Source organism: Haliotis rufescens, unplaced genomic scaffold (genome assembly GCF_023055435.1).
Source record: "Haliotis rufescens isolate VD_foot unplaced genomic scaffold, xgHalRufe1.0.p SCAF_9, whole genome shotgun sequence".
In the NCBI taxonomy this organism is placed as follows: Eukaryota; Metazoa; Mollusca; class Gastropoda; order Lepetellida; family Haliotidae; genus Haliotis; species Haliotis rufescens.
The window spans coordinates 39,600,509-39,622,477 of record NW_025964383.1 but is presented as its reverse complement, the minus strand read 5'-3'; the positions used below and the strand labels follow the sequence as shown (position 1 = coordinate 39,622,477).

General features: G+C 39.2%; 1 protein-coding gene across 1 annotated transcript in view; it reads right to left on the bottom strand.

Annotated features, from left to right (window-relative positions):
• Positions 1-21,969, bottom strand: part of LOC124139572 (inositol 1,4,5-trisphosphate receptor type 3-like) — a 186,154-nt gene that overhangs the window by 101,035 nt on the left and 63,150 nt on the right. Inside the window, exons 9-19 of the mRNA XM_048390658.1 lie at positions 19,886-19,973; positions 19,226-19,313; positions 18,404-18,511; positions 17,543-17,688; positions 12,054-12,059; positions 10,009-10,087; positions 9,263-9,354; positions 8,272-8,295; positions 4,684-4,809; positions 3,600-3,650; positions 2,757-2,837 (exon numbers count right to left, since the gene is read on the bottom strand). Coding sequence (XP_048246615.1) covers positions 2,757-2,837; positions 3,600-3,650; positions 4,684-4,809; positions 8,272-8,295; positions 9,263-9,354; positions 10,009-10,087; positions 12,054-12,059; positions 17,543-17,688; positions 18,404-18,511; positions 19,226-19,313; positions 19,886-19,973 — 889 coding nt within the window. The remainder of the gene's footprint in view (positions 1-2,756; positions 2,838-3,599; positions 3,651-4,683; positions 4,810-8,271; positions 8,296-9,262; positions 9,355-10,008; positions 10,088-12,053; positions 12,060-17,542; positions 17,689-18,403; positions 18,512-19,225; positions 19,314-19,885; positions 19,974-21,969) is intronic.

Below are 21,969 nucleotides of genomic sequence, written 5' to 3'. Positions count from 1 at the left end.
AGGTATAAACACACATACAGGTAGCAGCACACACACATAGGTATAAACACACACACATAGGTATAAACACACATACAGGTAGCAGCACACACACATAGGTATAAACACACACACATAGGTATAAACACACATAGGTATAAACACACACACATAGGTATAAACACACACACACATAGGTATAAACACACACACAGGCAGCAGCACACACAGGTATAAACACACACACATAGGTATAAACACACACACATAGGTATAAACACACACACAGGCAGCAGCACACACACATAGGTATAAACACACACATAGGTATAAACACACACACAGGCAGTAGCACACACACATAGGTATAAACACACACATAGGTATAAACACACACACATAGGTATAAACACACACACATTGGTATAAACACACATACAGGTAGCAGCACACACACATAGGTATAAACACACATACAGGTAGCAGCACACACACATAGGTATAAACACACATACAGGTAGCAGCACACACACATTGGTATAAACACACATACAGGTAGCAGCACACACACATAGGTATAAACACACACACACAGGCAGCAGCACACACGCATAGGTATAAACACACACACATAGGTATAAACACACACACAGGTAGCAGCACACGCACATAGGTATAAACACACACACAGGCAGCAGCACACACACATAGGTATAAACACACACACACAGATAGCAGCACACACACATAGGTATAAACACACACATAGGTATAAACACACACACAAAGGTAGCAGCACACACACATAGGTATAAACACACACATAGGTATAAACACACACACACAGATAGCAGCACACACACATAGGTATAAACACACACACACAGGCAGCAGCACACACGCATAGGTATAAACACACACACAGGTAGCAGCACACACACATAGGTATAAACACACACACAGGTAGCAGCCCACACACATAGGTATAAACACACACACAGGTAGCAGCACACACGCATAGGTATAAACACACACACAGGCAGCAGCACACACACATAGGTATAAACACACACACAGGTAGCAGCACACACACATAGGTATAAACACACACACAGGCAGCAGCACACACACATAGGTATAAACACACACACACAGGCAGCAGCACACACACATAGGTATAAACACACACACACAGATAGCAGCACACACGCATAGATATAAACACACACACAGGCAGCAGCACACACACATAGGTATAAACACACACACACAGATAGCAGCACACACGCATAGATATAAACACACACACAGGCAGCAGCACACACGCATAGGTATAAACACACACACACAGGCAGCAGCACACACGCATAGGTATAAACACACACACAGGTAGCAGCACACACACATAGGTATAAACACACACACAGGTAGCAGCCCACACACATAGGTATAAACACACATGCATAGATACAAACACACATACAGGTAGCAGCACACACACATAGGTATAAACACACATGCATAGATATAAACACACATACAGGTAGCAGCACACACGCATAGATATAAACACACACACAGATAGCAGCACACACGCATAGGTATAAACACACACACAGGTAGCAGCACACACACATAGGTATAAACACACATGCATAGATATAAACACACATACAGGTAGCAGCACACACACATAGGTATAAACACACACATAGGTATAAACACACACACACACAGGCAGCAGCACACACACATAGGTATAAACACACACACACAGGTAGCAGCACACACACATAGGTATAAACACACACACAGGTAGCAGCACACACACATATAGGTATAAACACACACACAGGTAGCAGCACACACACATAGGTATAAACACACACACACAGATAGCAGCACACACACATAGGTATAAACACACACACAGGTAGCAGCACACACACATAGGTATAAACACACACACACAGGTAGCAGCACACACACATAGGTATAAACACACACATAGGTATAAACACACATGCATAGATATAAACACACATACAGGTAGCAGCACACACACATAGGTATAAACACACACATAGGTATAAACACACATGCATAGATATAAACACACATACAGGTAGCAGCACACACACATAGGTATAAACACACACATAGGTATAAACACACACACACACAGGCAGCAGCACACACACATAGGTATAAACACACACATAGGTATAAACACACACATAGGTATAAACACACATGCATAGATATAAACACACACACAGGCAGCAGCACACACGCATAGGTATAAACACACATACACAGATAGCAGCACACACACATAGGTATAAACACACACACATAGGTATAAACACACACACAGGCAGCAGCACACACACATAGGTATAAACACACACACACAGATAGCAGCACACACACATAGGTATAAACACACACATACAGGCAGCAGCACACACACATAGGTATAAACACACACACATAGGTCAGCACCCAGGCCATGTATGGAAAACAAGTGCAAATCTGATCAAGGGACTTTCGAATGTCCACACTCTGCCATCTGAAAACCTATTAAGTCTGTTGACAATTATTTCTACATAAGATGATGCTAAAAGCATTGAAGCCAAAGAAAGAACATATGATTTTTCACATTGAAAACCATTGAGTGTGTTGACAAATTATTTTTACATCAGGCCATGCTAAAGGAATAATGCAGAGATATTGCAAACTGTATCTCAAACTGACTAATATTCCCATCAACTCACCCTGAGATTTCTCATGAGCTTCTGGCGCCGTTTGTTCGGCACACTGTCTACAATCATAAACTTCTTCATCTCCGACAGCGCCTACAAGAGGAGAAATTAACCAAATTTATTAACAAATGGATCATGAACACCTTCTCCGCCTAGGTTGGTGCATCTGTGGATGATGGTTGTGTAATGGCTTTTATTTCTTACAAACAATGGTTTACAAAACTGACATACAATGTAAAATATTTAAAAAATGACATGGTCTTACAGTGCTTTAAAAAAATTCCATCAATATCGTGGCAGGGGACACCAGAAATGGGCTTACGCTATAACCACAAGGCTACCCAAAATAACAATCACAATGCTGATCAACAAACTGGTGACTTTTATGGCAAATATTTGTGGCGGTTACAAGGTGCATATAATGTCCTGACAACTCTGACTACCAAAACCAAATTCTTTTCTGGCTATATTGCATTCATTTTGAATTTTGAGGCACATATTTTGTAAATAAAGAACAAACGAATAAAAAGCCTAACCCAATTTGTATAAATCATAAATATAAAACATCAACACCAGAGAATAATGAGTCTCGATTATCTGCAAATCAGATCTGACCAGTGAAGATCTGTGAGAGTGCTTGTCCCTGACTTGATTGATGCATGTCATCGTATCCCAATTGCATGGATCAGTGCTCGTGATAGTAATCACTGGATTGTCTGGTCAGACCACTGTCATACAGCTGGAATATTGCTAAGTGCAGCGTTAAACAAGAAACAAACAAACATGAGACAACTTGGGTTCCTCAGATGCACTGAGACGACTCCCATGAGATCCAGGGCTGAAATCTCTACTTACCATGATAACAGTGTGAGCCATCTTGGCATTCAGGATAACATCATCTTTTTTCTGAAAAATTGATTCAAACAACAGTCCAGTCAATAATAGAAACACATCCATACTGTGCATGCTATCAGATGATAACACAGTAGATCATCATGTCTCAACTGTGTGTGAATCCCAGTGGGCCATCATGTCTCAACTGTGTGATAACGCGGTGGGCCATCATGTCTCAACTGTGTGTGATAACGCAGTGGGCCATCATGTCTCAACTCAGTGTGACAACACAGTAGATCATCATGTCTCAACTGTGTGTGATAACGCAGTGGGTCATCATGTCTCAACTGTGTGTGATAACGCAGTGGGCCATCATGTCTCAACTGTGTGTGACAACACAGTAGATCATCATGTCTCAACTGTGTGGGATAACACAGTAGATCATCATGTCTCAACTGTGTGTGATAACGCAGTGGGCCATCATGTCTCAACTGTGTGTGATAACACAGTAGATCATCGTGTCTCAACTGTGTGTGATAACGCAGTGGGCCATTTTGTCTCAACTGTGTGATAACAGTAGATCATCATGTCGCAACTGTGTGTGATAACACAGTGGACCATCATGTCTCAACTGTCTGTGATTTCACAGCGGGTTATCATGACTCAACTGTGTGATAACACAGCGGGTTATCAACTGTGAACAGTGCCCCAACTGTGAATCAATGCACACACCATCCGACACTAATTTGCCTGATCCAGGAACAGCTATCAGATTGCTCACTATAAATTTGCATTTTAAAAACTGTAATATTACATATAATTATTCTAAAATGCCTACCGACAATGACCAAAAAAGAACTTCTTTCTATTAATGCAGTCATCTAATAAGCTATTCCAATCAGAGATGGTTACTGTGATTTGAAACCTCTCATTGACTATTCAGAATCGAGTATTCCCCAAATTCATGGTAGAATATATCATAATACCTTCAATCCATCTTTTTTTAAATATATTATTAGCTTTAAAAAAAGAAAGCTGCATGTCCAAGAACAAATCTTTTCTTCAGCTTAATTCCTGAAATGCACAAAACGCCAAAAGCACTCACATCTTTGACTAGTTTCTGGATGAAAGGCACCATTCCCGCCATGTAGTGGAAGATGTCCACAAGATCAGGGTCAACTGCTTGTAGTGTGAAGGCGTCATCGTACTGCTTCTCTCGTATAGCCTCGATCTGAACAGTCACATGACAAGGAGATATCAACATTCCCATTCCAACGCAACCTGCACCATGTATCTGAATCCTTATGTGACACAGACTCAGTAAATAACTGACTTCACAAGTCACATGACCTGGACATAGTCACATGATACAAGCCTCATTCTCATTATGTTGGTCATGAAATCAAACATCAAACATCAAACAGCATCAAACATGATGACAGAGTGTTTCTTGACAATTATGGGGAATCGGCAATAGTATTAATTGAAGTGAGTGAGCATGGTTTTACGCCACTTTTTGCAATATTCCAGCAGATCACGGCGGGGGACACCAGAAATGGGCTTCACACAGTGTACCCATGTGGGGAGTCGAAAACGGGGGCTTCAGTGTGATGAGCAATAGCTCTTACCACTAGGCTACCCCACCGCCCCTATTAATCAAAGGCATTGGGTCTTGACTGATACAAAATGGTTGATATCAATGCAATGTAGACTTTTCATCACCAAATGTACAAACAAACAACCTCATCAAAAAAGGTCATTTCTCCAATTTAATACCTCTGTCCATCAAGATCTGTCAAACCTTTAAATGGAGGTTACGTCAAATGAACTGTCCAAAGAGCCAATCAGAGTAAGCTTCTGGGAGTGAGCAAAATATTCAGAGAAGTATATCGGATTTCTGTATCTCACAAATGTTAATTGCCTGATTCAGAGTAGTCACTACTAAAACAGCTGTCTTATTGCTCACTATAAAATCTGCATCTTATAACCAAAAATTTCACAAATCATTATTCAAAAATGCCTACAGACAATGACTGAGAAAGAAATTCTTTCTACTAACATGATCTTCTGCAGCGATGCAGTAATCTAATAGGCTGTGTTAATCAGAGGTGGTTATTGTGAGTTGAAACCTCTCATTGACCAATCAGAATAGAGTAATTCCCAAATTCATGGTAGACTATATAATACCTTCAAGCTCACAAATATAAACAGGTAATTCCAAATAGAGAAAAATATGTTGTAGATATGTCATTTGTGAGCGCTGTGGCATCTACATAGAAAAGAATGTACTAGTTAGCGAAGATCAATACTTTGTGAATCGTTTTAAAAAGCTGATATCTGATTGGCTAAAAAACATTTAATCTTCATTTTGATTGGGTGGTCAACGTTTGCTCTGGGTTCACCTGCCATGACCTCTAATAGAGGCTTCTTAAGATGTTGACAGAGGTATCAAATCAGAGTAAAGGTCTTTCGTTAGGGACACTGAAACTACACACAGGGAGACTGAGAACTGTAACAAAATATCAGACAAAACCAATTCTATTTGCTGTTCTGGAAAATCTTTTAGGCCAATATGCAAATATTTCATATCAAAAGTTTGGCTAAATCTGACCTGAGTATGTGAAGGTTGGTCAGAAGAAAAAACGATTCCATATGAACATGTATTATTTTGAAATGACTGATGAAATTACTTAAGTTTTCTCAACTAGCTCATTCCAAACAAACAGATATTATTTATTCCACTAAGAAACATCAATGATGAAGAACAGTGTGATGTGTAAATCTATAATAGTCCAGACTGACAACATCAACAAAACAACATCAAAACAAATACAAAGGTACACATTCAGAGCAGAAATTCAAAAGCATTGTCAAAAATGATTAATTACAATGACGAAATCAGACAAATACTATGGTTTTCAGAAATATCCCAATGTTGTCATCTACTTTCAATGTTTTCATGGTTTTTTTTAAGTGAGATAAACTGGAGAAAGATCAAACTATTCTCAAATTATATGATTCTGTCATGATTCTGATTGGGCCCTACAGAATGTTGATGCCTTGATTCTGATTGGGCCCTACAGATAGTTGATGCATTGCTACTAATTGGGCCCAGCAAAATATTGATGCCTTGATACTGATTGGGCCCTACAGATAGTTGATGCATTGATACTAATTGGGCCCAGCAAAATATTGATGCCTTGATACTGATTGGGCCCTACAGATAGTTGATGCATTGATACTGATTGGGCCCTGCAAAATATTGATGCCTTGATACTGATTGGGCCCTACAGAATACTGATGCCTTGATACTGATTGGGCCCTACAGATAGTTGATGCATTGATACTAATTGGGCCCTGCAAAATATTGATGCCTTGATACTGATTGGGCCCTACAGATAGTTGATGCATTGATACTAATTGGGCCCTGCAAAATATTGATGCATTGATACTGATTGGGCCAAACAGAATACTGATGCCTTGATACTGATTGTGCCCTACAGATAGTTGATGCATTGATACTAATTGGGCCCTGCAAAATATTGATGCATTGATACTGATTGGGCCCTACAGAATACTGATGCCTTGATACTGATTGGGCCCTACAGATAGTTGATGCATTGATACTAATTGGGCCCAGCAAAATATTGATGCCTTGATACTGATTGGGCCCTACAGATAGTTGATGCATTGATACTAATTGGGCCCTGCAAAATATTGATGCATTGATACTGATTGGGCCCTACAGAATACTGATGCCTTGATATTGATTGGGCCCTACAGAATACTGATGCCTTGATACTGATTGGGCCAAACAGAATACTGATGCCTTGATACTGATTGGGCCAAACAGAATACTGATGCCTTGATACTGATTGGGCCCTACAGAATGTTGATGCACTGTTACTGGGATATACAAACTGACATATTTGGCACAATAATATTAAAAAGGGTTTGAAAATACAAACAACGTACACAAACAACAAATAACACAAGACAAACTACAAACTTGCCTCAACTTTCTTTTCCTGTGATAGTGACGTGTGTGATTAAAAGAAGGGTGAAAGTGAAGGATGTGTTTGTGTTTATGACTGCATCAGAGAGACCGAGGGAAAAAGTTGTCTTGCTTTTAAAATGAAACTGATATTAAAGCAATGTTAAGAAGTCAGTTTATTATTGTACTTACTCAAGGTTAATCAAATATTTAAAGTATTGTGTTTCTATCATAAATGAGAATACAAACTCTATTGAGCCTGTCCTTACTTCCTATAATTGTCAATAAATACACACATTGTTGCTACACATGCATCTTACAACATAAATTGAGTATGAAAATTATGAAAAGTTTTGGAACGTTATGAAACAGCCTCATGAGCAATTTAACCATGCTAGATTCAAACACTCAAATCTCACCAATTACAGTTACGACTATATGTAAATATAAGCAACAAAACCATTTCCATTATCATAAGCCATCTCTGCTAAAAATACTGCTTACTTTGTTTCTATGACAACCTACTTTACGAAACCATCTTTTGGTTATGAAATAAATAAATACAAAGTTAAACTTGCAAGAATGAAGATGAAAAAGTTTTATTCTAAAATAAGTTAAGATGGAAAATGATGAACCGAAGGGGACATGTAGCAAGCATGAGAGAACATGAAAACGAGCATCAGGAGTTGTCTCCCTTACTTTCATCTTCTTTCCACTCTGAAGCTGCTCTCAAAAAATTGTCATTGCATGATTTGAATGCTTCAAAATAGCCACCTTTGTTCTAATATCAACATTAAAACTAACAGACGTAATAAATAGGCCAAACTGGTGTATTACAATAACAAGTATTGTGTTTCTAAGGTGTAAAAAGTTTATAAACCTGATCTAATTCTGAAATACCAAAGAATATTGGAAGTATCAAAGTCTCTTCTGAATGGCAGCATTGTCAGATATGATGGGTGTTCCATCCAATATTTAATCTTTTAAACTTAGTGACAACTATATTACCTGTGAAATGTGATCTCAATCCATTCCTCTATACTATGACATGCTTTGTGTAATTCATCTAACTAGTACACACACATAGTGTTAGATACCATATACAGATTACTGGAACTTCATTAACTGATCATGAATTATTTGTGGAAAAAAACAACCATTCATTAATTATCTATGGAGCCATGAGGAGCTGTTTTTATGTAGTATGACCTGAACTGTTAATATAGTATTCATGAATAATCTATGCAGCAACCATGAACTGTTGACATAGTATTCATGAACAATCTATGCAGCAACCATGAACTGTTGATATAGTATTCATGAACAATCTATGCAGCAACCATGAACTGTTGATATAGTATTCATGAACAATCTATGCAGCAACCATGAACTGTTAATATAGTATTCATGAACAATCTATGCAGCAACCATGAACTGTTAAAATAGTATTCATGAACAATCTATGCAGCAACCATGAACTGTTGATATAGTATTCATGAACAATCTATGCAGCAACCATGAACTGTTGATATGGTATTCATGAACAATCTATGCAGCAACCATGAACTGTTAACATAGTATTCATGAACTGTTTACATCCTATTCTGTAACACTGGTTCATACAATATTCATAGATTTATCCAAGCAGTTTTCATGAACAGAGTTCATGATGTTCATCTGCCACTGTTACCTTCTTGAGCTGAGCCGTGCTGTACTTGAGGGCCCCCATGGAGTTATCCTTGTCCTCCTTCAGCTTGGCACGCTGCTTCCACATGTACTCCTCTGTAACACAGACACTGCTGTATACACAACCTTGTCATTGTGGGCACATCATACCTATATCTCATGTACTCCTCTGTAACACTGACACTGCTGTATACACAATATTGTCAATGCGGGCACATTAGACTTACTCCTCATGTACTTCTCTGTAACACTGACACTGCTGTATACACAATCTTGTCAATGTGGACACATCATACCTACATCTCATGTACCCCTCTGTAACAGACACTGCTGTATACACAATCTTGTCAATGTGGACACATAAGACTTAGCCCTCATGTACTCCTCCGTAACACACACACTGCTGTATACATAACCTTACCAATGTGGAAACATTAGACTTAACCCTCACGTACTTCCCTGTAACACACCCACTGCTGTTTACACATCCTTGTCAATGTGGACACATTATACTTAACATACTCCTATGTAACACACACACACACACACACTGCTGAATACAAAACCTTGTTAATCCAGACACCTTACAATTAGCCCCCATACATTACTCGGGAACACACAACACTGCTATTAACATAACCCTGTTATTCTGGACACCTCAACCCTCAGCCAATATGTACCTCTGTAAGACAAGACACAGGGGCCAACACAACCTGTAGACGTGTGGCATGTCATGATGCTTGTACTCACCGGTGAGAGCATGCAGCCAGTGCCCGGTGACCACATGTTCGATGCGGCAATAGCTCTCAAAGGGAATATCATCACTGTCCTGCAATACACAAACACACATTTATATACTGTGTACCCGTGTACCAGTAGGTAACAGACATGGCCATGGTACTGGAACTAATTCAATATTCTTACAACATTTTATGTTGTTTGTTGTTTAACACCGTACTCAGCAATATTCCAGCTACATGACGGCAGTCTGTGAATAATCAAGTCTGGACCAGACAATCCAGTGATTGACATCATGAGCATTGTTTGTTTGTTTGTTTGTTTGTTGTTTAACGCCGCACTCAGCAGTATTCCAGCTATATGACAGTGGTCTGTAAAATAATCGAGTCTGGACCAGACAATCCAGTGATTAACATCATGAGCATCGATCCATGCAATTGGGATCAATGACATGTATCAACCAAGTCAGCGAGCCTGACCACCCGTTCCCGTTCCCGTTAGGCGCCTCTTACGACATGTTGTTTTTATATTTTGAATAAAGCATGAACCGTTAAATGTTTTACTACTACTAAATACATTGTAGCATTAATATCCAATGTTAAAATAGAAAGCAGCAGTAAAATATCTTTACTTACAATTTTATTGTTTGTGACATTTACTTTTTTAATACAAGTGAAAATAACAACATCGTATCAAGGAAGGCAAAACATATGTGACATAAAAAAAAGTGTGAGATGAAAAACAGAAGTTGTAATAAACAAAATATTAACAGACTTGGCTTAAACCACACAGTAAGCATGATTAGCAAGATGAAAAATTAACAAGACAAATAGTCTTCCCAAGGCAGCACAAAGGAGACAACTCTTGGGAGTTTTGATTAATATCAGGCATACTGAAGAAACGTCAGCATTTTCTGAGACCAAGCCTTACTCGAGTTTATACATCCGAGTTTAAACATGTCATTGCTCACATGTAAGAGTAGACCCTCCCTGCAGCCCTTTCCACCATCGCGGATCAACTCCAGCTTAGTATGTATAAATCTGAGTTTCCATATTGAAGTTTAAAATAAATAAATTAATTATCTTGGAGACATGAGTGAGTGAGTTTGGTTTTACGCCGCTTTTAGCAATATTCCAGCAATATCACGGCGGGGTACACCAGAAATGGGCTTCACACATTGTACCCATGTCGGGATTCGAACCCGGGTCTTCGACGTGACGAGCGAACGCTTTAACCACTAGGCTACCCGACCGCCCCCCTCTTGGAGACACGATGTCTTTCTCAGTCCTTGCATAAATGACAGTCATCAAATACTCATAGTTAACCGAAAACAGAGAAAACAAAAAGAGACAAAAGTCTCAAATCTAAACATTTAAGAAGAAATGAACCCATAAGTCAGCTTCCCCATCGCCACATACACACTGATGTAACTACAATGATTAGTCACTGGATTGTAAGACACATGGCAAAGATTCAGGTACAGAGCACAACAGCAGCAGCACTTCAAGGAACATATTGAAAGGGAAACCAAGGACAACGGTTTGAGAAAACAACATGTAAGCCACAGTGAAAAGTAAGGTAATGACGCGATGTTTGCTTTTCTGAATAACAAGTTAAACCCCAAAGCTCTCAGTTAGTTGATCAGAAAATTTAAATCCTCATGTGAGTGAGTGAGTGAGTATGGTTTTACGCCGCTTTTAGCAATATTTCAGCAATATCATGGCGGGGGACACCAGAAATTGGCTTCACATATTGTACCCATGTCGGAAATCGAACCCGGTCTTCGACGTGACGAGCGAACGCTTTAACCACTAGGCTACCCCAATATGAGAAAACAATGACAAAATAAAAACATTTTAAAATAAAACAATGATAAATTAATGTGATGAAATAATGATAAAACAAAGCAATGTTAAAATACAACAACATGAAGTTTCAGAAACATATACCCACCAACACAAAACAACAAAATCTCACAGCGAAAACCAAAATACATTATGATAAAAAAAGCAGACATTCCCAGAAAAAAAAGAAAAAGACCCAGATGAGACACCTACCACAAGCTGTCGATCGAGGGAATAAAATAGTTGAAAGAGTTAATGACAACATGTCTACACACAAAGGATGGAATAGTGCAATGTTTGATTGCTTGGAAAAGTTGTCACACAAATAGTATTCGATATTCCCATGGAACTGATGAATGTACAGACAGTATAAACACGGGTACACATTTCCAGCGTCCATTGTTCACCTATGTGTTTCACACTAACATGAGTGAGTGAGTATGGTTTTACGCCGCTTTAAGCAATATTCCAGCAATATCACGGCGGGGAACACTAGAAATGGGCTTCACACATTGTACCAATGTCGGGAATCGAACCCGGGTCTTCGGCGTGACGAGCAAACGCTTCAACCACTAGGCTACCCGACCGACCCACACTAACATGAATTATCCCCATCTATCTATCACTGAGAATAGTAAAAGTAACCATGGTCTAACAGGAAGAAAATTCTCATTAGATATCATTGTTTGTTTGTTTGTTTGTTTGTTTGTTTGTTGTTTAACACCGCACTCAGCAATATTCCAGCTATATGACTGCGGTCTGTAAATAATCGAGTGTGGACCAGACAATCCAGTGATTGACATCATGAGTGAGTGAGTTTGGTTTAACGCCGCTTTTAACAGTATTCCAGTTATATCACGGCGTGTCAGCTTAATGTGGGAGGAAAGCCCGAAGTGATGTAGGTCTATGACGTTTACCACTTCGGTGAAACCCACGAGCACGGGTATGGTGCTGACAAACCTAGAAACATAATCGGGGCGAACCGGGATTCGAACCCACAATCACAGGTTTCTGGCGTGCCCAAGGGACGCGACTCTGCACAGCGAATCGCGGCGCCTTAGACGACTGGGCCACCCGTGCCCCCGATTGACATCATGAGCATCAATTGGGATGCGATGACATGCATCAACCAAGTCAGCGATCCTGACCACCCGATCCAGTTAGTCGCCCTTTACAGCAAGCATAGTCCCCTTTTACGGCAAGCATGGATTACTGAAGACCTTGTCTACCCCAGATCTTCACAGATCCATTAGATATCACATTTAAACAGCTTTACAACAGTCGTAAGAACTGACCAATGGAATTTCATCTTATTTTTTCAGATTTTCTTCAACATTTCAAAAGGCAGAAGGAAAAAAAAACAACACAAAAAGTAATTTCTCCGGACTGGTTTGAGTGGAAAACTCAATTAAAATTATTCTTTGAACAATAATACAACAATACCATGCTAACAAAATATTGTTATCAATAACGTTTTATCATAAACAGTAATGTTGTTTTTTTTCTTTTTATTACTTTGCAAACTCTAGGGCAACCTACGAAATTATATTGGTCCTGCCCAAAATATCATTACAAAAGTACATTAAGTGTAAAATTGGCAAGCAGAATAAACATTAAAAACTATTCATAAACAACACACAATGGCATCTGGATATTGTGACTAGTCATTAATCATGTAGAGCAATCAAATACCATGGTCTTCATCAAGAACCGTTCTGGGAACCAGACATAACGCCAGGCAATATCGACACATGGACAAGCACATCAATAATCATGTGACAACATTGATTGACAGGGAAACTAACATCACAATTTGCATTGAATGTCAGGACATTATGGTGATATCGCATTGTCTGTTGTGCTGATATTTGGTAAATGGCAAACACCATGACTAAACAATTCAATATATGCAAGTTTCTCGTAGCAGCTAAATTGATATTTTATTCATTGATTTCTTTTTTTGTTGATTCTGTTTTTTAACATATGTATTTATCTATTTTATTTTCAAATATTGGCTAAATATGGACATAATACAAACAAATGAACTTTGAAGGAGAATTAAAGCAGCAAAAATAGAGTATGTTGGTAATTTGGAATCATGCTGGACGACGCCAATCACATGCACATGCCGAGGGCTAAACTGACCTAACACTTACAATAGTTCTATTTATTATGTAGTGTTTTATTACTATGATACCATTCCAAGATTTTAAATTTATTCAAGAACTGCAATTTACTTATAAGCACACATACAAGTTTAAACCCAACTTTCAATCACATCAAAACCTGGTCCTATTATAAATTTTCATTGATTTGAAAATTGTTTTGTTGTTACATAAACCCACTGTCTGCATAATATAAAACAACATGTTCATGCATATAAGGAACTGTTTGAAACTATCCTGAAAAATGACCATGCATACACATTTCATCCACAATTTTATCTGAAATGCTATCATGGTTGGAGTGAGTGAGTATGGTTTTACGCCGCTTTTAGCAATATTCCAGCAATATCACGGCAGGGGACACCAGAAATGGGCTTCACACATTGTACCCATGTCGGGAATCGAACCCAGGTCTTCGGCATGACGAGCGAACGCTTTAACCACTAGGCTACCCGACAACCCCACTATCATGGTTGGCAGCGACAACCACCATTTAATAGACAACAGATTGGGTTGTATGTTGTCAGGATATCCGTCCCTTTGGTCAGAGACTGTGCAGTGGCTGGGTAACCTCAACAATACAAATAATGTCTGTCACTGGCCACATAAATTATCCAAGTTGAAGGACATTATACAAGGCCACTCCCGTTAGAAAAACCTAGCCCTGTGGCCGTCGATCTGCCAGCTACTTTTGTGCCTGAACTACTCTCAGTCACTCGATGTTTCTAGGAAAGTCTAAGGTTAACTACACTCTGGTTCCATGATGTCACAGAGTTCACATTTCCCTCTCATGTCAGCAGAGTAACTTCGACTGTGACCTTGATTCTCAATTTGCCGTCAAGGTCAAGGTCACACAATGACACAATGTGAACATAACCATTTGAAACCTTGGCATTTCAGGGTGTATTCTTGTTCCTTTATGTTTTGTTTGTGTCAAAATAACATTTAATAAGATATCTTTCACTGATGTATTTTGTATATTATTTTATTCAACTTGGATCTTATTTGATACACAAGACGGTGTTACCGACAGTAAGTAAACTAAATGTAAGAGCCACTGGCTGTTCTACATTGCTATACATGCCTTACATCAGTTGCATGGCCCTGTTTGTGGATATGTATAAGTCCTACACTTCAAGTCTGATCAAGTCAACTACACGACAATACAATAATACAATCATAACATAACATCAGCAGTATCTGTAGACTAGATGAATGTTGGGCCCCTAATTGTTATAACATTATATGAATCGGGTATTAGTACTTGTGCTCTAATGTTATAACAATTCGGCCTAACCATTATCTAATAGACTACAGACGCCCAGACATATTGTATCGCTTAAACATTTTGTCTCAAATGCCATACATTAAACATGCTCAAGATACTATTCACAAAAAGATTTTACACTGAACGTTAAGAATTATTCAATGTTTCATGCATTATTTATTAAGTAATTCTTTCCCATCGAATCAATTAATTTTAAAATAATTTAAAATAATAAATCCAACCTTGCAACAGCGCATAACATCAACGGCAAGCCAGACCACTAAGATTAATTTCGCTAGCAAGTTACTGAAAACTTTCAAGCAATCGTTTCATTCAGTCATGCTGATGGATGTCCAGATTCACTTTTCTCGATACGATGCAGACAATAGCACGTACACCATTCAGTGCCAGACATGCGTTCCCTCCCTGTACTTACTTGAACCACAAATCCTGTCGGGAGGGACAACCCACTTATCTAGCCGGGAACCAACAATTTATTCCACTTAATACAATTTGTAATCACATTCAAATTTAATGGAATTTTCTTTTTTAAGAACTATGAGCAAATGAAGAGTGCGAATGTATTCCCAGAGTAAGGGACAACCACCTTGTCTAGCCAGGAATCACAGCCATTTCTTGCTCTTTCACAAGCAGTATTAATATTTCATTTTCATGACAAATACTTTGACAGCCTTATTGAAATATATATATATATATATCTTTTTGTATTTTTTAATAAATTTTAAGATTTTTAAAATAAATGCACTGGTAATTTGGCAACATTTTCATCATGAAGTCTGAATATATATATTCATATATATTTATATTCATATATATATTCAGACTTCATGATGAAAATGTTGCCAAATTCCCAGTGCATTTATCTTAAAACATTTAACATTTATTAAAAAATACAAAAAATATTTCCACAAGAATGTAGTGTTTGGGAAACACTGGTTTCTAAACAAATTTTGTAAGCGACAATAAATTAATTATTAAATTCTCATCAAGATTTCTAAAAGATGAGAGGTATTTAAGTTCTTATATTTTAAATAAGAAAACAACAAACCTCTCAAGACATCAGTACTGCTAACTGTTACTGGATGTGGTACACACGAAGGATTAATGTTGGCATGACTATGTACGTGTATTTCGTCACGTAATGGAAAAATGGAACACAACTGTAGGTACTGGAAGACACTAACATGACGAGGCAGGGTGTTGGCAGTGACGAGGACAGGGATGAAAATCTAACAATAAATTCATCATGGCCCAAGCCAAAAGCTGTGTGTGTCTTCAACATGTATAGGGGGGACAAGGCTCTGGTCAGTTGGCAGCTCAAGCAAGCTGGTTTCCAAGTCATCCAAGACACACTGACTTAGTTCTACCAGGAATATCAATCTAGTCCTAACATTTACTTTCAGTACACACACACAATGTCTCAGTTTGACCCAAGTCATATATCACAGAATCTAGACTGGAAACGGTCTCCAGCCATTGGGACATGCCCCACGTCAACTCCATCACATCTGATGCCACCTCCCTCTCTGTTGCAGGGCATGACAAACTCTATTAGGCTTACCGTATTCGACGTAATAAGCGCCCCGCTCTAATATGCGCCCACGGCGGTATTTGCTAATATATTGGCAATTAGCACCCCTTCCGATTGATCAATGTTCACAAGACTTATTTATTCGTGGACAATATGCACTCATGTGTTATATGCACCCTTAATTATGGGCAATTAAATTCTAGAAAAAAATATCTGTCGTACATAAACATTTCAGGCTGTCAGCATAAACCACAAAATTTATCTTTCAAATCTGTTTTTTTTCACCAAAATAATATTCTAATAAGAGCCCCCTATTTCTATTTTTGAGTGCGCCCTAGGCGCTTATTACGTCGAATACAGTAAATATATAATAGAATTGGTTCTCAGGCAAAGGTTTTGGATAATATTGTGTGGGCGGGAAGTGGTTTGTTTTTTTTTGGTTGTTGAAACTAGTATGTAAGCAAATATTGTTTACAATAATTTTTAGAAAATCATGTTATTCTTAAATATTGTAGCATTTCACCTCCGGGGTCGTATGTTCATGACATGGAATGTTTAAAGATTTATTTTTTCGAACAATGGAAATAAAAACGAAACCTGTGATGTCGCAGGCGGTGCCTGTGAACAAAGACTATTATTCTTTTAAGCTTTATAAAGAATTATTTAAATTTAATATTTTGTGGAAACAGTAAGTATAACTTCACAATGTATAACTCACCCTGATCACTGCATGTAACCTGAAAACTGTGTTGGGGTCAAGGTAATCTGAGGTCAAGGTCACTTGACTCTTTTCGTTCACTGTGAGGTATTTCCGTGTGCACATATGAATGATACGACACTGCTGCTCCCATTTCAGTACCCCACCTGGTGGCAAGAAATGACAACATTAACAAGAGAGTGAGTGAGTGAGTATGGTTTTACGCCGCTTTTAGCAATATTTCTGCAATATCACGCCAGGGGACACCACAATGTACACATTGTACACATGTCGGAATCAAACCTGGGTCTTCGGCATGATGAGCGAATGCTTTAACCACTTGGCTACCCGACCGCCACATTAACAAGAGAAGTACTCCACCTCATTCACCAATGTGGGAAATAAAATCCAAAATTTCTGCCAGATGAGATCTTGTCTGTTTGTTTGTTTGTGACTCACACCATGAGCATCGATCCACGCACTTGGGAAACAATGACATGCATCAACCAAGTCAGCGAGCCTGACCGCCCGATCCCGTTAGTCACCTCTTACGACAAGCATAGTCGCCCCTTACGGGAAGCATGGGTTGCTGAAGACCTATTCTACCCGGATTTTCACATGTCGCATGATGAAAAAATGGCCAAAAGTGAATGTCGTTTTGAAACATTAACACAGGCATGGTGCTGACAAACAAAGTATCTCATGTGAGAGAAACTGTGATTTAAACCAATGCACACAGGATCCTGGCATGCTTAAGGGACACAACTCTGCATGGTTCACAAGTCCTAGTTTGATCACTGTATTTATTGATTTTTTGTGAAGTTCGTGCAGCCAGTAGATTGCTGGCAAACTAGCGAGGATCAAATCACCATGGCAACTAACCTATGATTGGCCCCTCCTGGAGTTCAATCTGCCAGTAGGTCACTGCGGAGCTGCTAGGGAACATAGTCTTGGGGTTGGCCTGGTCAATCGGACGCATCCTCAGATGAACTGGAAAACAAGAAAACAGAGTCACATACATTTACCTACAACACGCAGACCTCAGATCTCATTGTCATGGGTGATTGACCCCTGAATTATATCACAGCCATCCACAATTCAGCAACATGTCACATTTGACCAGAACTTCCGATACCTGGGGCAGCCATTACATGTTGCCAGGGATTTACCTGGGTCTGTCCTATATGCGAGTTCTTAAAAAGTATCATTCACATTGGGCATAGATAGTTTTCACTGGGTATTCAATATGCTTTTGGCTCCATTGGGTTGCTAAAGACCTATTCTAACCTCAATCTTCATGAGTAGTTTCAGTACAACACTGACCCATTTGACCCATGTAGCCCCATCAATCGGAATAGATCTAACAAATGTCCTATTTGGGATAACACTTTCTTAGTAAAGTACAGATTCTCATACTTTTTTAGGTTGAGTCCCGTATGGGATTTTGAACCCACACTGCCAGAGTGAGGCACCTTAACGCCAGCACGCAAAGTCAGCGATCTAACCCACTCATGGCTCCCATGGCCCGAAAGCTTTGAACACACAATGCCATTTAGAAAGTGGTCAAATGCAACAAATGGTATCTTTGGGATAACACTTTCTTGGTAAAGTACAGATACTAGTATTTTTTGTAATTTTTTTTTTTGAAACAGTTCTTGAGTGAGACAATACTGTAAGTTACACCATGAATCAGTAGTAACTCACCATCTTCTGTGAGTTCGTCATTGAACAGACCCTCGGCGACAAGGTAGGCCTCCATCTCCTTGTGATAGAACCTGATGAGATCCCCCACCTGAAACAACACAATCATGCATGCATGGTGACACATTTCACGCAATTTTCAAAAATGAAGAGGCAGGTCAGACAGTGTGCTGATATTCAAAAGGCTGATTAAAATCTCCAACTATCATTACTAAGAATAAGGCTCTGAAGGGTACTCCAGTACTCAAGCAAGGATTTGCAGGGGTTTAGATGAGTTTAGATGGGTAGAGTGAGTGTGTAAATTGGGTTTAATGCTGTGTTGATCTGTATTCCATTAATATCACGGCGTGTCAGTTTAATGTGGGAGGAAAGCATGAAGTGATGCAGGTCTCTGACGTTACCACTTCAGTGAAACCCACGAGCACGTGTATGGTGCTGACAAACCTAGAAACATAATTGGGGCGAACCAGGATTCGAACCCACAATCATAGGTTTCTGGCGTGCCCAAGGGACGCAACTCTGCACAGCGAATCGTGGCGCCTTAGACGACTGGGCCACCCGTAACCCCGCGAAGCCTTAAACAAGGATGTGAGTGTACACACTCTTTGATGACAGTATACAGCTGTCTCCTAGAAACATGAGAAATGAGGGTTGACTTATTACCTTGACCTTGTTCTCATCCTCCGTGGAGGGCTTGTGTTTCCTGTAGACGGTGAAGCCAGACTGCCGCACAGACAGGTTCAGCTCATAGCTGCCACAAACACAGGAGAAATGCATCATTGATGTACTTTACAACTACGAGAACACTTAGAGAAACATCAACATGGTGATTGACAAACTGAAGTAAATATTTCAAAACAAACATCGAAGCTTAGTTTTGCATTAACTATTCCATAAAATACATTGTGTTCCAGCTTCATTCAAATTGTGATGGCCTGTAAATAACTGAGTCAAGCAACCATTCACTACAAGTTGGCTCTTCGGCAAGTATTGGGGCCTTCTGATCCCAAACTCTACATCTGACATGAAAATATATTACAAACAGGTATGTAGTTGTTTGTTTGTTTTGTTTGTTTGTTTAACGCCGCAGTCAGCAATACTCCAGCTAAATGACGGCAGTCTGTAAATAACCGATTCTGGACCAGACAATCCAGTGATTGACATCATGAGCATCAAACTACACAATTGGGATACGATGACATGCATCAACCAAGAGAGCGAACCTGACCACTCAATCACGTTAGTTGACTCTTATGACAAGCACAGTCGCCTTTTACAGCAAAAATGAGTTGCTGAAGACCTATTCCACTCCAGATCTTCATGGGTCACCAGGTAGGTGAGTGAATGTTGTTTTATGCCACAGTCAGCAATATAACAGCTACATCAAGATTGCTTGTAAGGAAGTACACTTGCCCCAGACAAAACAGTCATGGTAATGTTGACTGATGATACACACCCTCCCTCAATAGCAGGACTAACATAGGAATGGGAACACAGCAGAAAATGATTGAGAAAAACATCCTGAGCTAAACAGTGAGTGAACGAATGAATGTTAGTTATGTCATGGTTCATCAAGTCCACCTGTATCGGCAAAACTTGACAACTTATACTGTAAACCATGTAGTAGGGCTGGGACAAGTCCAAATTTACTACCCGGGTACCGATCCCCTATTACCCGACCCTACCGGGGTACCCACCCCCCTATAACCCGACCCTACCCGGGTACCCACTGTAGGTCTCAGGAGATGTCTCAAAATGTCCGATTGGGAACATTTTTAGCATAACACTGTCAATACGTATTTAGGTACATGTATTAAACAATCTGGTCATTCATACACTGAAGTTTAATAAGTTATATCTTTATTCAACCATATGAAAAATCAGAAGGAATGGCTGCAGAGTCAGAAAGAAATTCGAACATGAGTAACTTGTAGTGTTATCATAGAGTTCAAGATAATTTTTGTTATTAAACAATAGATCACGTGACTAACCACGGGTCCGGGTAGTCCTGTGGGTCCCCGGGTCCTCAGTACCCACCCGACCTGGGTACCCGAGTTACCTGTACCAGCCCTACCACATGGGGTAAATCAGTGGTCAACTTAGAAGTGAGTGTTCATCAGTCAAATGAGCCCTACCCTAAACATGTCCGAACTTTGTCCAACCCTTACCATGGCCTGACAAGGAAGCACTATATGGAAGCAGGACCATGAAGCATAACACACACGCTGTCACAATGTCAAGCAAGATGCTCTGTCATTTGATACATTTTGACCGCACTAAATTATTACCCTGATATGAATTTTATGATCAGTAAATTCCTGTAAAGACGAATGCAAAACAATCTACTTTTCAATGAAACCTCACAAAAGTAAAAAAATATTTTTTTAAACAAAGCATATTTAGACACATATAATGAGGGAAAGATTCTAAGAAAATAGAGAATGACTAATGATTTATAATGTGTTGAAAGTCAAGAAGACACTAACGCTGAACTATGTGTTCAAAGACAACAAGAAACTAACTCTAACACTTATCTAAGTTGACAGTTGACAAGAAACAAACAAAAGAACAGTGAAAAGGGACGAAAATAAATGTGATGTAATTCCCAATTGAACAGAATTCCCGTTACATCCAGGCGTGTCAACATTGTGTTGGCAAACCTAACAAGACTGGTAGCCATGGTAATACACATTTACATCTTTGACAAAACCAACGAAAGTAGGAATGGTGTTGATAGATCTCAGAAC